At 36.2% G+C, this 13,290-nt stretch overlaps 2 protein-coding genes and 1 pseudogene across 2 annotated transcripts; 2 read left to right on the forward strand and 1 right to left on the reverse strand.

Moving 5' to 3' along the window:
* The first annotated feature begins 653 nt into the window (after positions 1-653).
* LOC112503569 (aspartic proteinase A1-like) lies at positions 654-4,862 on the forward strand. Its single transcript, XM_025107583.1, has 13 exons — positions 654-995; positions 1,076-1,136; positions 1,264-1,358; positions 1,450-1,562; positions 1,720-1,888; positions 2,554-2,593; positions 2,688-2,752; positions 2,841-2,954; positions 3,032-3,096; positions 3,132-3,306; positions 4,052-4,159; positions 4,264-4,349; positions 4,649-4,862. The coding sequence occupies exons 1-13, from the start codon at positions 654-656 to the stop codon at positions 4,731-4,733; spliced, it is 1,518 nt and encodes a 505-aa protein (XP_024963351.1). The 3' UTR covers positions 4,734-4,862.
* A 1,199-nt stretch (positions 4,863-6,061) lies between these two features.
* On the forward strand, positions 6,062-7,780 carry LOC112503572 (annotated as a pseudogene).
* A 1,096-nt stretch (positions 7,781-8,876) lies between these two features.
* On the reverse strand, positions 8,877-12,881 carry LOC112503570 (peroxisomal membrane protein PMP22-like). The gene is made up of 7 exons (XM_025107584.1): positions 12,543-12,881; positions 12,167-12,265; positions 11,006-11,107; positions 10,794-10,869; positions 9,766-9,836; positions 9,495-9,580; positions 8,877-9,219 (listed from the first exon to the last, which is right to left on the reverse strand). Exons 1-7 carry the CDS (start codon positions 12,609-12,611, stop codon positions 9,168-9,170), a joined length of 555 nt encoding a protein of 184 aa, XP_024963352.1. The 5' UTR covers positions 12,612-12,881; the 3' UTR covers positions 8,877-9,167.
* Positions 12,882-13,290: the final 409 nt, after the last annotated feature.

Consider the following 13,290-nt stretch of genomic DNA (forward strand, 5'->3'; position numbering starts at 1 on the left):
ATTCACATATGAATTACTTAACTGATTCACATATGAACTATATGTTCATATGTGAACTAGTGTGATTCACATATGAACTATTTAACTAATTCACATATGAACTATTTAATCGATTTACAATTTTTTTATCTTAGATTTACATATAACATTATGGTTTTAGAATCAAAATCAATATCTTGTTGAAGATCGCCTTTTGGATTCAGATTAATATTGAAAGAATACGAGATTTGATCATGAAAGAATTAAGAAATTTGATAATTTTGATAACCTAGAGAGAGAGAGAGAGAGAGATGTTCATTTGAAAAGTGTAAATATTTAAGAAGTAAATATGTGATCCTTTGATCTGATCAACATTTGTGTCTTTGATTGTGAAATACCAGATAATTCCTCATATGGATATGCAGAAGATAGAGGAGTAGTTTTGTAACTTTTATAAATATGTGGTAAAATAAAAGTTAATTTATCTTATACTGAATTATAATTTCTTAAATTACAAATTTAGCCTTGCTCCCCTTTATTGATGCAATTTCACAAGGTTAATCTCATGTAATTTAAATCTTGTCCTATACACATATGTATACATATAAGAATTGTAGCATTTCATTTTAGAGAAGTTAATGATTTTCTATCAACGGATATACTTGTAGGTCAGTATGGGACGTACGAAAACATCCATCGCAATATTCCTCATTTGTTCTGCATTTTTATATCCTATTTTGCTCATTTCCGCTTCAACAAACTATGTTCGAATAAAACTGAAATTCAACAACACTAATCGTGTTGTTTCACGCTCGGAGTTGAGTCAATCCTTGAGGGCTCGTCGACAAAATAATCAAGATGGGTCCCCTGGGTCAGATATCATAATGTTAAAGAACTATATGGATGCTCAATACTATGGTGAGATCGGCATTGGCACCCCACCTCAAACGTTCAATGTCATCTTCGATACTGGTAGCTCTAATCTATGGGTACCATCATCAAAATGTTTCTTTTCGGTGAGCTTCTGTTACGTAAATGTATAAATACGTAAATTTTAATATACCCAGAAAGCTTATCCGTGTGGATTATTGTGTAGATGTCTTGCTATGTTCATCCGAAGTACAAGTCAATAAAGTCGAGCACATACAAAGAAAATGGTTAGTCAGCTATGAGCATTGTCGGATAACTGCTACTCAAAAATGCTTCGTAGAAGGATTTCATCAGTTACACGTGCATATTTTACAGTGATCTTTCATGTCTTCTGTTTTAACTTCTGACTTACAGGAAAGTATGCTGCAATTATGTATGGCAGTGGATTAGTATATGGATTTTTTAGCAACGATGATGTCAAAGTTGGTGATCTTGTTATAAAGGATCAGGTTGATCTGATTTTTCTACAAATCGTTCTTCTTCAGTTATATTTTGTGATTTCACATTGTTAATACGTTGATGGATTTGATAACCAAACAGGAATTTATCGAGGCAATAAGTGAGCCCGGTATGTCATTTATAGATGGGAAGTTCGATGGTATACTTGGGCTTGGATTCAAGGAGATTTCTGTTGGAAAAGTTGCCCCAGTATGGTATGTTACTGAAATCACCGTGTTCTTCAAATTTAATCAGTTCTTGTGTTTTTGACCGATAAACTTGTAAACTGCCGACTTGAGTGAATGATTTCGTCAATAAGTTTAGAAGTTGGATGATTTTTATAACAAAAAATGAAAAGAACGTTTGATACAGGGACACTATGGTGAGACAAGGTCTAGTTAAGGATCCAATGTTCTCAATATGGTTAAACCCTGGTGCCAAGCAAGAAAAGGGGGGCGAGATCGTCTTTGGTGGTGTTGATTCCGATCATTACAAGGGTAACCATACCTTTGTTCCTATCACGCAAAAGGGTTATTGGCAGGTTCGTTAATCTACTGTTAGAAAAATACAAAATAACAGTATTTGATTTCTTATATTACAACATTGTATTTTCAAATCATTTTTATTATGGAGTATTCTCCAAAATGGCTATAACAGATAAAAAAAGTGGAAAAATGACCAAGTTTTTTGTCTTTCATATTTACACAAAATGACCGACCAAATCAGCCAATGAATCCGGTATTTGCAATTTTCCTATTAATGTCACGGGTGGGACCCGCAATCTCAAAAAACGATGCGAAAAAACCATGTAAATCGTCAACCAATGATAGAGTGACACGTGTCATTTTGTCAATGTCAAATTAATTTTTTGTTTAAATATGAAAAGACATGATATATTCACTTTTTCTAATGTATTATGGAGATTACCCTTTTTTACTAAAGGGGTCTTTGGGATTGCTTTTTTAAAACAACCTATGTTTTTCTATAAAAGCACTTATCAACTTATTATAAGTAAGAAATGTTTAACTTCTTTAAAAACTCCTTATTATCGGTTTGACACCAATATAAGTTGTTTATCTAAACACTCAAAAGTGCTTGTTACTGGTACCATACCAGAATAAGTCAATAACATGTCTTTATAAGCAATCCCAAACACCACTTAACTATGGTCAATCTCTGATCTTTTGATGTTTTACTCCGTGATAGTTCGATTTGGGGGATGTTCTCATCAATGGCAAATCAAAGGGTAAGGTTTTCTTCTTGGTTTTGAAGAATTTTCTCATTTCAAGCTATTGCATTCGATACAATTGACAGGTTTCTTTGCAAATATTTTGTATCAGGATATTGTCAACATGGGTGTTCCGCCATTGCAGACTCAGGAACTTCTATGCTAGCAGGCCCAACGGTATGCGTAATCTGGTTTTCCATTTTCTGTTTCTTTTGTTGTAGTTTATCAGGATGAATGCACTCAATTATGAATCTTTTCGATTTAGTCTGTAGTCACCGAGATCAATAAAGCCATTGGAGTTAAGACAGTTGCAAATCAGGAATCACAGTTTGTGGTTAAGGAACATGGGGAAAATATATTGGATCTTCTTTCTGAAAAGGTGCACACCAATTGTTCGATAAAATGTCTGACTTGTTATTGAGGTCTATGTAAGTCTAATTTCTTTCCCAAAAACAGGTACAACCAAAAAAGATTTGTTCCAAGATTGGACTTTGTGCTTCCAATGGAACCAATAGCCATAGGTTAGTCTTCATGATTTCAATCTTTTTATAACGAGTTTGTCGTCCATTAACACAACCATGATCTTGTTCTCGACTTCTGATAGCAGCGATGATGTATCATCTGGGAATGGAGATGGTTTCTGTGCTGCTTGTGAGACAATGGTTATGTGGATGGAAAACCAACGTAAGCAGAATAAGACACGAGAACGCATTTTAAGCGATGGTAACAAGGTGAGTACCTTTTTGGGATAGTTTTCATATGTTTGCTTTTGTGTTTTGTTGTCATTTTTTTCATGAAAACAGTTAGAATCCCAAATCAACTAGACATAAATCATCAAATCTGCATATATATATATATATATAGGAACCTCCATCTCTCTGTAAGCACTCTTTTTTAGAGATAGATTCAAAGAGTATCTATATGTCCTCACATGGTATCAGATTTGGCGTCTACCACATTTAGGGACTCACCACACTCTTTTATTTTTGTTCGAAGGGGCGCCATCTAGCCTTCGTTCGAGAGGCCATGTTAGAGTCGTGCATCAACTAGACATAGACCATCAAATATGTATAATGTATATAGTAGGAACCTCTCCTCTCTTTATAAGAGCTTTTTAGAGTCTGTTTCATACACATACGAGATTGGACTGGACATGAATAGTCTAGACGGGCGAGACTGACGTAGGCAGGTGAAAGAATTGTTTTAGGATTTTAATTTGACATAAGCAGTTTAGTAATGTACCAAGCTTGTCTATCTTCCTAATTACTGTTCTACCTACTTTGGTAGGACGAAAAAAATCCATTCTTGTCCAGTCAGTCCTATCTGGTCCCAGACTAATTATTGCACCAAACTTGAAACAAGTTCTTGTTCTATTATATCATGCATCTTCCCGCATATCAAACGCACCCTTAGAGAGAGAGAGATTCAAATGAATTCCATATTTTAACAAAAACTAACAAGTCCTAAAACTCACAGCTCACTGATGCTTTTCTTGACGCAAACGTGGATTGTGAAAACATTGCATCCATGCCTGATATTTCGTTCATGATTGGTGGCAAAGATTTCGTGCTCTCACCGCACGAGGTACACATCTTACTTAAATTTCGTCATAACGTATAAAGCTTTCCCTTTGCACCCTTCGTAGAAACACGATGCATTAAGATTGCCCTTTTGATTGGTATTCGCAGTACATCGTTAAAGATACTGATGATGATGCTAGTTGTGTTAGCGGCTTCACTCCAATGGACATTCCTTCACCAAATGGTCTTCTATGGTATGTGTGTTTGTATAAACGTATTATGTCCCATCTCTGTCCCAAAATAAATGTTCATAATGAAAAAGACACGTAGTTTTAGAAATATGTAATTATTACACTACTTAATTAATTATATGACAATTTTACCCTTAATAATAGAGAGAATAACAAATTTCTCCATCTCATAATTAAAGGTGGAATTGGAAAGTATACACTTGCTTTTTGAAAATGAACGCTTATTTTGGGACAAATTAAAATAGAAATGTGGACACTTATTTAGTATATCATGTGTGGTAACGTATGGAGACGTGTTTTAGGATCTTGGGAGATGTTTTCATGGGTCGTTACCACACCATATTCGATTATGGGAATCTAAGACTTGGATTTGCTGAGGCAGCTTAAGCATAAACCAGATGTCTTCGCAAACTTGTTTTTCTTGATTCATATCTTGTCTAGAAAACATTACGTTTTGAACATTTGGGCACTAAAAGAACGTATCGTTGGATCAAATATCTTGATTACATGTTATAACCGACTTAAATGGATTAGTATTAGGATTTAAGAATCCAAAATATGAAACGATCCAAATTAAAAGGATCCTAATCATATTTACCATACTTCATAAATCATGAGTGTTACTGGAATTCGAAATATAACTTATGTTTCGGAGAGAAAATTTAGAAATAAGAATTTTCTTTTATAAAAGTCTTATTAGTATCTGTATTGGTCCAAGAGCACAAGGCCTTTAAAAAAATCAAAGACTAGTTGAAGTGAAGTTAAGATTGCCACGAAGGTGGATTGGATTGAACCACAAGGGTGGTGCCTGATTGGTTTGAGCTTGGCTCCAAAGGTCAAAAGTACCAGAAGGTCTCAGGTTCAAATCCAAGGAGGAATAAAAATCCTCTTGTGGCCACGGAGGGTTCAAATACGGTGACTCCGAGCTATCTGCAAAGCAGGTGGTCGCCTGGGATTAGTCGGCTCGCATATCGAGTTGGATATCCAGGTTAATAAAAAAAAGTGGATTGGATTGTCATCTAGCCAATTGAAAATCAATACAAGATATAATCAAAAGTAGTATGAAGAACACTATTTTTGGCGAGCCGAATCTTGATTGCAAACTTAACCAGCAAGTTCGACTCACCAACTATATCAACTCTTGTACTAGTGTGTGTGAACATGATTGACACGTAAAACAAAGCAAGTTCGATTTGATAGATTTGGTCAAAGCTCGTAAGTTGCCTCGTATTGCTCGCAAGTTCGATCTTGAGTAGCTCGCAAGTTGCCTCGTATTGCCTCGAGGCAACTTGCGAGCTACTTAAGATCGATTTGATCAAAGCTCGGTTAACACTCGGCTCAAACTCGAGCTTGGGTTGACATATTAATGAGTCGGGTTGAGCTATCCAATACTCGACTTGAAAAACTCGTGAGATACTCGATTTTGTATATAGAATTAGTTTTAAAATATACATATCCCAATATCCAAGTAACATGATTTACCTTCAAATATGAACCTGAATTCCACAAAGAGTTTTTTAAATTCTAATTACATTGTGTTTTGAAACGCCAATTAAGTCTTCATGCAATCTTGTCTCATTTTATTCACAAAATTCCAATTACATATCAACATGTTTTCTACAATTGTGCATGCAACAATCCTTCAAATTATCTCCATCAATGGGGAAGTAGTGGTTGACTCTTTGACCACCACCAGAAGCCGCCAACAACCACCCATGCCGGAGAGCCACGACCACCACTCAAAGCCATCTGTTATGACCAAGATCAATGCAAGCTATTTCAAGATATGCATTTCCACAGGCAGGCAAGCTTTACTGAGGAAAACTATAAGCGAACAAAATTCAAATCTCCCGCCATTAGCGTCACCGCTCTTCCACACCATTTTCGTGGCGGGTTATTTTGTCATATGGTGCCTCACGCTCTTCACGTTCATGATTCTTTCTCTTGTCTACGTTCTAAATTGTGCTTTCCATTTCCACAATCTGAAAGCCGAATTCCATCATGTAGAAGTAAATTACCTTCTTGCCCCTTGGATATTGTGGCTTCTGTTACTTCAATCCGCCCGTGTTCATTTTTCGCGGAGAATGCATGTATGAATGCATATGGTGGCTACTTATCATTCTGTTGGTGGTTCTTGATCGGTCAATGGTTCCCGTTAAGGCAGGGAGGGCGAAAATTTGTATTTGTTTGTTTACATTCGAGATGCCACATTACTTGGTGGTGTTTATCACACTTTACTGGCTTTATCTGGTGATTAGTTTCTCTGGCAGTAATCACATCCCGACTGATCTTAGGCCGGTTTTCTTCCTCTTTGTAGCAACCCCTAGTGTGGCAACCTTAGCATGGAAGTCTATTAATGGAAGCTATGATATTGCATGCAAGATGCTCTTATTTCTCTCGGTGTTTCTCCTATAAATCTTTCTCTAAAAAACGCCTTATAGAGAGAAGGGAGGTTTTTACACATATATATACATGTTTGATGATATGTGTGTCTGGCTGATATGGGAGTCCAACATGCTTTCTAAAAGAGAGGTTAAAACAGAGGTGAAAGAGTGTGCCGAGTGCCTAGGTGGTTCTAAACCATTCTTTGATACCATGTTAAGATATGTTGAACATCTTTGAATCTCTCTCTAACAGGGCCTTTATACAGAGAGGGGAGGTTCACACACACACACACATATATGGATGGGTTCCGATGAAAATGGAAGTTATGGTGAGAAGGGTAAGAAGAGATCTCCACCATTGGATCAACCCTAATTGAAAATCAACCCTAATGAGATGCATCTGGGTGGTTCTAAACTGCTGCTCTTATGCCATGTTAAGATATGTGAAACCTCTTTGAATATCTCTGTATATAACCTTTATTTCGTAGGCTAGTCAGCCGGTGCTCTTTAAGAAATCAATGAAAAGGTTCAATATAGCATGGTGGGCTTCCTCCTTCCTTACTTTCCTAGCTCTAGCCTCGATGGCATACGCTCAACAGGTGAAGGACATTGTAGCAAAAATATTGGCACTCGTGTTATCAGTGATTTTGTTTATTGTTTTCTTCTCTTTGTTAGTATGCTCTACATTGAAGATCTATTCACTTGTCCACAAACGTGTCCTCTGTTTCTCCACCGATTTAGGGTCGACAAACATGTAATGTTGCATAAAACTTTAAACTTAGTGATGTATATATTATCTTCGGCTACTCGCATTTTGACCAAATGCAGTTTGGGTAGGTTAACCCTACAAAATGCACTAATTTGATGGAACTTGGGTTGGGGCGTGTTTGTTAGCAGCTTAATGAGCTTAATGGGATTCACAACTATTTAGTTGGCTATATATGACTGTTTGGTAGTGGCTTAATGATATAAGTGGCTTATTCAGTGAGCTTCTAAGGGAACTTTACGCATAAAACCATGTTTTTTTTCCAAACTCGTCCCTCCTGATTAAAAAACCGCTCCTTACATCTACGAAAAACTCGTCCCAAACAAAAACCTTCTCAATATATACAAACATATTAATCCATGCATACAACTTTATCCATACATGACTTAACGAAAAACCAACCAAATAACCCCTTAGTAGTGTTTAACCATAACCATGAAGCAGATCAAGATAAAGTTGAGTTGCAATTCAATCAAAGTGTGTACATCAACTCTAACATTGTAAACAAAAAGGACAAGTTCATTTAACATGTACGATTCTTAGAGCTTTCAAACCAAATGTGAGAATATGCGGACCTAGCAGATTACTCTCTAAAAGAACCCTTGAGAGATTCCAACATATATTGAAGTAAAGTCGATGTGGGACTCTAACACGCCCTCTCCAACAGAGGCTGCCGGACACAGAAGCCCAGAGGTAGGCCTTAGCTCTTATACCATGTGAGAATATATGAAACCCCATCAGATTACCTCTCCAAAAGAGCCATTGAAGATAAAATGGAAGTTCCAATATATAATGAAATTGAAAGGTCCAAGTCTAGCAGATATAAGACTCTGAGCACAAATGTCTGGCTCTGATACCACGTGAGAATATGTGAAACCTTATTGGACTGATTACTCTCTAAAAGAGCCTCTTAGGAGAGTAGGAATGCTTCAACATATATTGAAGCAGAAAGGTCCAAGTCTAAATATAGCCAATGTGAGACTCTAAGATGCTCCCTCCAATAAAGGTTATGGGCATTGTTCCAGAGGTAGGCCTTGGCTCTGATACCATGTGAGAATATGTGAACCCCCATCAAATTACCCTCCAAAAGAGCCATTGGGAACCACAAGGGTTGTGGCGTAGTAGTTGAGGTCCTCGAGGATGTGGTGGAATATCCCATTTGCCTAAGGTAGGGTTCGGTTCAAGCCTGATTTCTTGCAGTCATAATTTGTTGGGATTAGTCTGCTTGAGACACCCTTACAAAAAAAAACCATTGAGGAGAAAAGAGAAGTTCCACTATATATTGAGGTTTATCAGTCCAATTCTAGCCGGTGTGAGACTCTTACCACCAAAAAGGCAAATAATCACAAACCTATTGCCCCTTAGCTTGCGAGGGTTCATGAGTTAATAAAGTTGCATGATCAATAAAACCAACAATGTTAACAGCTCGTTCGACCTGTAAAATCTAACCATATCATTGTTTTTGATCGATCATTGTTATGATACATAAATTAACACAACCTGACCTTTAAAATCAAGATACAAGATAGCGGAACGGAAATCCGCCTTGTTTTTGCATTTCGAAGAAGATAGTACACAAACATACCTTTAATAATTTGAGCTAAAACGAGAGGCAACTCTGCATAATAGCAGCAGCAGAAGCGATTATTTGAGAAGCTCCTTTCGATTTGCTTAATCTTTGGTCAAAGTCAACGATCTCGCTCTTAGATTCAAGAAAATACCCCTACAAAATAGAAGACAAAAAACCCAAAAACTTACGTACAAATTGAATCCAAAATTTAATAAATTTAGGTGCCATTGTCGTCAATGGAGGAATGAAGATGGCAAACACGAATAGAACCTTAAAGCATCTCCAGAGGATTCTCCAAAACGGAGAAAATGAACATTTACAGAGAATCTTTTAGAGAGGCTCATACATGGTAAACACAAAGAACTCGAGGAGAATCATTTCAAACGTTTTTTGATCGCTTTTATAAGCAGAAAAAAGTAAAAACGTACCAGCACATTGCAACAAAGCTTTGGACAATGACACGGAATTGTAGCGGCACATGGCGGTGGTTGATCCACCCGATTACCGGCCAGAACTGCACATTAATTGGTTAACAATTAGTATTCACTTATTACAAAACATAAAAAATAAGGGAGACACCATTTATTGCAAAGAAACTACTTCCATGATCCAAATGTGTTAGTTTTTGGTTACAAAGGAGCTCCAAAGGAATTTCAAAAAATAGCAGCACGAAAAAAAAAGAAGAAATTATGGAAGTACCGTCCATGCTGCATACTGTACTGTTGGGTATTCCTTCTTGATTTTAGATTTCACGTGGATCCACTGTCGTCCTGCATATATCATGACATAACGTTAAGTTATTATATGCCTCGAAAAATATGCATGATCCTAGTGCACAATTGCCTTCTTGCACGTTTAGGTGCACAGGGGAAAGTTCATTTAGGAGCAAAAATATTTTGAGAAACGTAGAACCAAATATTCATGATGAATGTACATAAGTATCTACTATATTCGTTATGAATGTCTACTATATTCGTTATGAATGTCTACTATATCCATTATGAATGTCTACTACATCCATTATGAATATCTATTATATTCCTTATGAATATCTGGCAAGCCTCAAGCCTTAGGAGCAACGGGTTTTGAAGACATGACTCATGATGGCAATTTTATATATGACATATCTAATTTTATATGATATATATACATACATATATATAAGCATATGTTTTTCTATTATTACTCAATTAGTCAATGATATTAAACAACTAAAATAAGGTCATATACTAAAAACTGAAAATTAAAAAACTAAAAAGATCTTACAAAATGTAAATAAAATCCAAATAACGTTGTACTAAAAACTGGGCCACGGGGTTAACGCGGCTTAGCAGATGAGCCCTGAGTCATGGTGAGAGGCATGGCGGCCGAAATGGCACGCCTTTTAAAACATTTGGTTCTCACAGTTTTCAAAATATTTAGGGGTAACAAATGAACCTGCCCCTGAATGCATAATGTAGCGCAAATCGCTTTGTTAGAAGTAAGGGTGTAAGTCTGAACAATCGAACCATGAAACTAAACCCGTTCCTAACAAAGTGGTTGGTTTGGTTCGGTTTTAAATTTAATATATCATGGTTCAGCATCATATCAAGAAGTTGACCATGGTTCTATGATAGTTTGGTTTGATTTTATAAAGTTGGAACCAAGATGAAAAGTTCAATTTGCACTTTTGGCCATAATTGAACCAAAGCAAACCGTTAAAGCTCCTAGTGGTAAGAAGACCTTACCCTCGATAACTAACCCATAGTAAAGCATAAAAATCAAGTTGTTCCACGGAGAAGATGTCACTTGTTCAAGCAACACCTGCAATGAAACCCACCACAGAAAAAAGACTCATTTGCCATTGTAGATGAAATCGAAAATTAGGCATCACCTACCTAAGTTTGCCGGAAGATTGTAGATTTCCATTTCTACACCTATCTAAAGGTTCGCAGGATACCTTCTTGGCGACTGTTGTCGTGTCCTTTTTTCCCTTGAACAACTTATCCAACAATAAGTGGTAAAAATGGCCGAATGGTCCAAGATATGCACACCCGAAAAGCTGCATACTTTTCCATGTTAATCATCCATACAAGAATACTCCAAAAAGTAATATACAACAAAATAAGACATTCAAATCAATTCCAAGTAAACCAAACCAAACCAAACCACGCGAGCCCAGTATCTCCATCCGAAGGTAGAGTCGGGGGGGTGAGATGTTCGCAAACCTAACCACCACCCCAAAGAGTAGAGCAGTTGTTCCCATGGAGACCCTGGGTTGTGCATGGTGTGAATTTGTTCTTTTTTCACAGAAAAAGAGCATAGAAAGATCGAGTGATACCATTGGGCATGTTCGTGTCCCACGTCAACTAGACACAGACCATCAAACTTGTATATAATATGTAGGAACCTCCCTGTCTCTGTAAGGGTACTTTTAGAGAGATTCAAAGGAGTTTCACATATCCCCACATAATATCAGAGCAAGATCTAGCACCACCTAGGGGCTCAAGACACTCTTTTGCCTTCTGTTTGAGAGGGCATGTTGGAGCCGCACATCAACTAGACACAGACCATCAAATCTATAAATAAGTAGAAACCTCCCCTTTCTTTATAAGAGCTCTTTTAGAAAGAGATTCAAAAGGGTTCCACATATCCTTATAGGGCCAAAGGCCACTTGGTTAGTTCCCATAGGTGTGAGAAGGTTGAGACAATGGATTCTTCTCAGGTGTATTTCATCCAAAAAGTCGATCGGTTTTTCACTTTTATGTGGTCAAGATCTTTTCTCTCTATAATGCAAAAAAGCGAACACTTCATTCTTCGGTGGGTCGAAGGTCTAATCAGATTGAAGACAAGTTTCAGACCAGTTTGAAAGCCATTTCAGAAGTGGTTAATTTGTTTTTGGATTTGACTAACTGATCAATTGATCAGAAGTTAGTTTCGCACGCCTTCAACAGATTCTTATTGATATCTCAATGGTTAGTAGAAAGATTTCTAACAAATAAATAAGTAAATACTTCACTGTATTTCAGTCAATGGATTGACTTTGACTTCAAAAACCAGATCAATTTTTTTTGAATTCTTTAAACCAGAAAAGATTCAATGGAAAACAATCAGATCATACCACTTTGAGAAGAAGTCGCCGGATTTGCAATTTCTGGATGCCGGAGAGCTTTTGAGACACTACATCACTGATCGCCGACAATACTCCGGCCGTCAAAGCCTTTAATATGCAAAATTTTCAGTTGTTAATTCTAATAAACAAACAAAAAAAAAACACCCAATTCATCATTGATCAAAAATCACAATACCCAGTTCATGATTCAACTAAAAACACAAAATCAATAGAAAAAGCATTTCGAATTTCATCAAATAGAACAAACCCCAGTTCATAATTCATCAAAAAAACAAACCCCAGTTCGTGATTCATCAAACGAACAAAAACCCAATTCGTGAAATCCAAATAGAACACATAGAAAATCGAGAGAAATTGATCGTACCTTTGTTCTTAAAGGATGCTGTTGAAGCTGCTGCAAGTACTGTTGAAAGCCTTTCTTTGCAATCGACATTTTTGAGGATTTTGTTCTACGATTCTTCAAAGCCGTCTGTTTTTGGGATTTGAAAGTCGTCTGGTTTGAATTGTACTATAAAAGCGAGTCGAAATTTCACAGTTTCTTCACTAATTTTGGATTAAATAATATGGGGTTAGTTGGGAAATCGCATATTCCTTTTCCCACCTTGTCCCTTTACCTAACCATAACCTGCACTACAACATAGAACAAGGCCCCAAAGCTAACTTTCTTGAACTGGTCAACAATCCTTGGTCGATTTTCTTGTACGACCCAAAAGTTTTCTCTTCTCCATTTTCAAGAATTCTATTAGATTTGGATGATATAGATTTACAAATATATTATTTAATCTATATTATATTATAAATCATTTGACAAAAAAAATTAAAAACTATTTTTTATATATGAAGTACTGGATATTAATGCATATTACGTAAAATTCAATATTACAAGTAAATTATACATAAGTACAACTTACTGAAGTTCCATGTTTGAATTCGTGTAACTAATTGCGGATAAACATAATCAAATAGATGATAAGCATCTCATTTTAATATATAAAAAATCTAAAATATAATTAGAATAATTATCGAGTTCTAACAAAATAATTATTTATTATTTTTATAAAAAAATTATATTATCAAACCAAATATAAATTATTTCGTTATTGAACCTAAAT

Source organism: Cynara cardunculus, unplaced genomic scaffold (genome assembly GCF_001531365.2).
Source record: "Cynara cardunculus var. scolymus isolate 2C unplaced genomic scaffold, CcrdV1 Un_Scaffold_3297, whole genome shotgun sequence".
NCBI classification, from domain to species: Eukaryota; Viridiplantae; Streptophyta; class Magnoliopsida; order Asterales; family Asteraceae; genus Cynara; species Cynara cardunculus.

Coding starts and splice junctions, on each gene's coding strand:
- LOC112503569 (XM_025107583.1), top strand. CDS start 654: ATGGGACGTACGAAAACATCCATCGCAATATTCCTCATTTGTTCTGCA. Junction 2,753..2,840: donor CTATGCTAGCAGGCCCAACG/GTATGCGTAATC, acceptor TTTTCGATTTAG/TCTGTAGTCACCGAGATCAA. Junction 3,097..3,131: donor AATGGAACCAATAGCCATAG/GTTAGTCTTCAT, acceptor TTTTATAACGAG/TTTGTCGTCCATTAACACAA.
- LOC112503570 (XM_025107584.1), bottom strand. CDS start 12,611: ATGTCGATTGCAAAGAAAGGCTTTCAACAGTACTTGCAGCAGCTTCAA. Junction 9,837..10,793: donor CTATGGGTTAGTTATCGAGG/GTAAGGTCTTCT, acceptor TGATATATGCAG/GACGACAGTGGATCCACGTG. Junction 9,220..9,494: donor AGCTTTGTTGCAATGTGCTG/GTACGTTTTTAC, acceptor TCTATTTTGTAG/GGGTATTTTCTTGAATCTAA.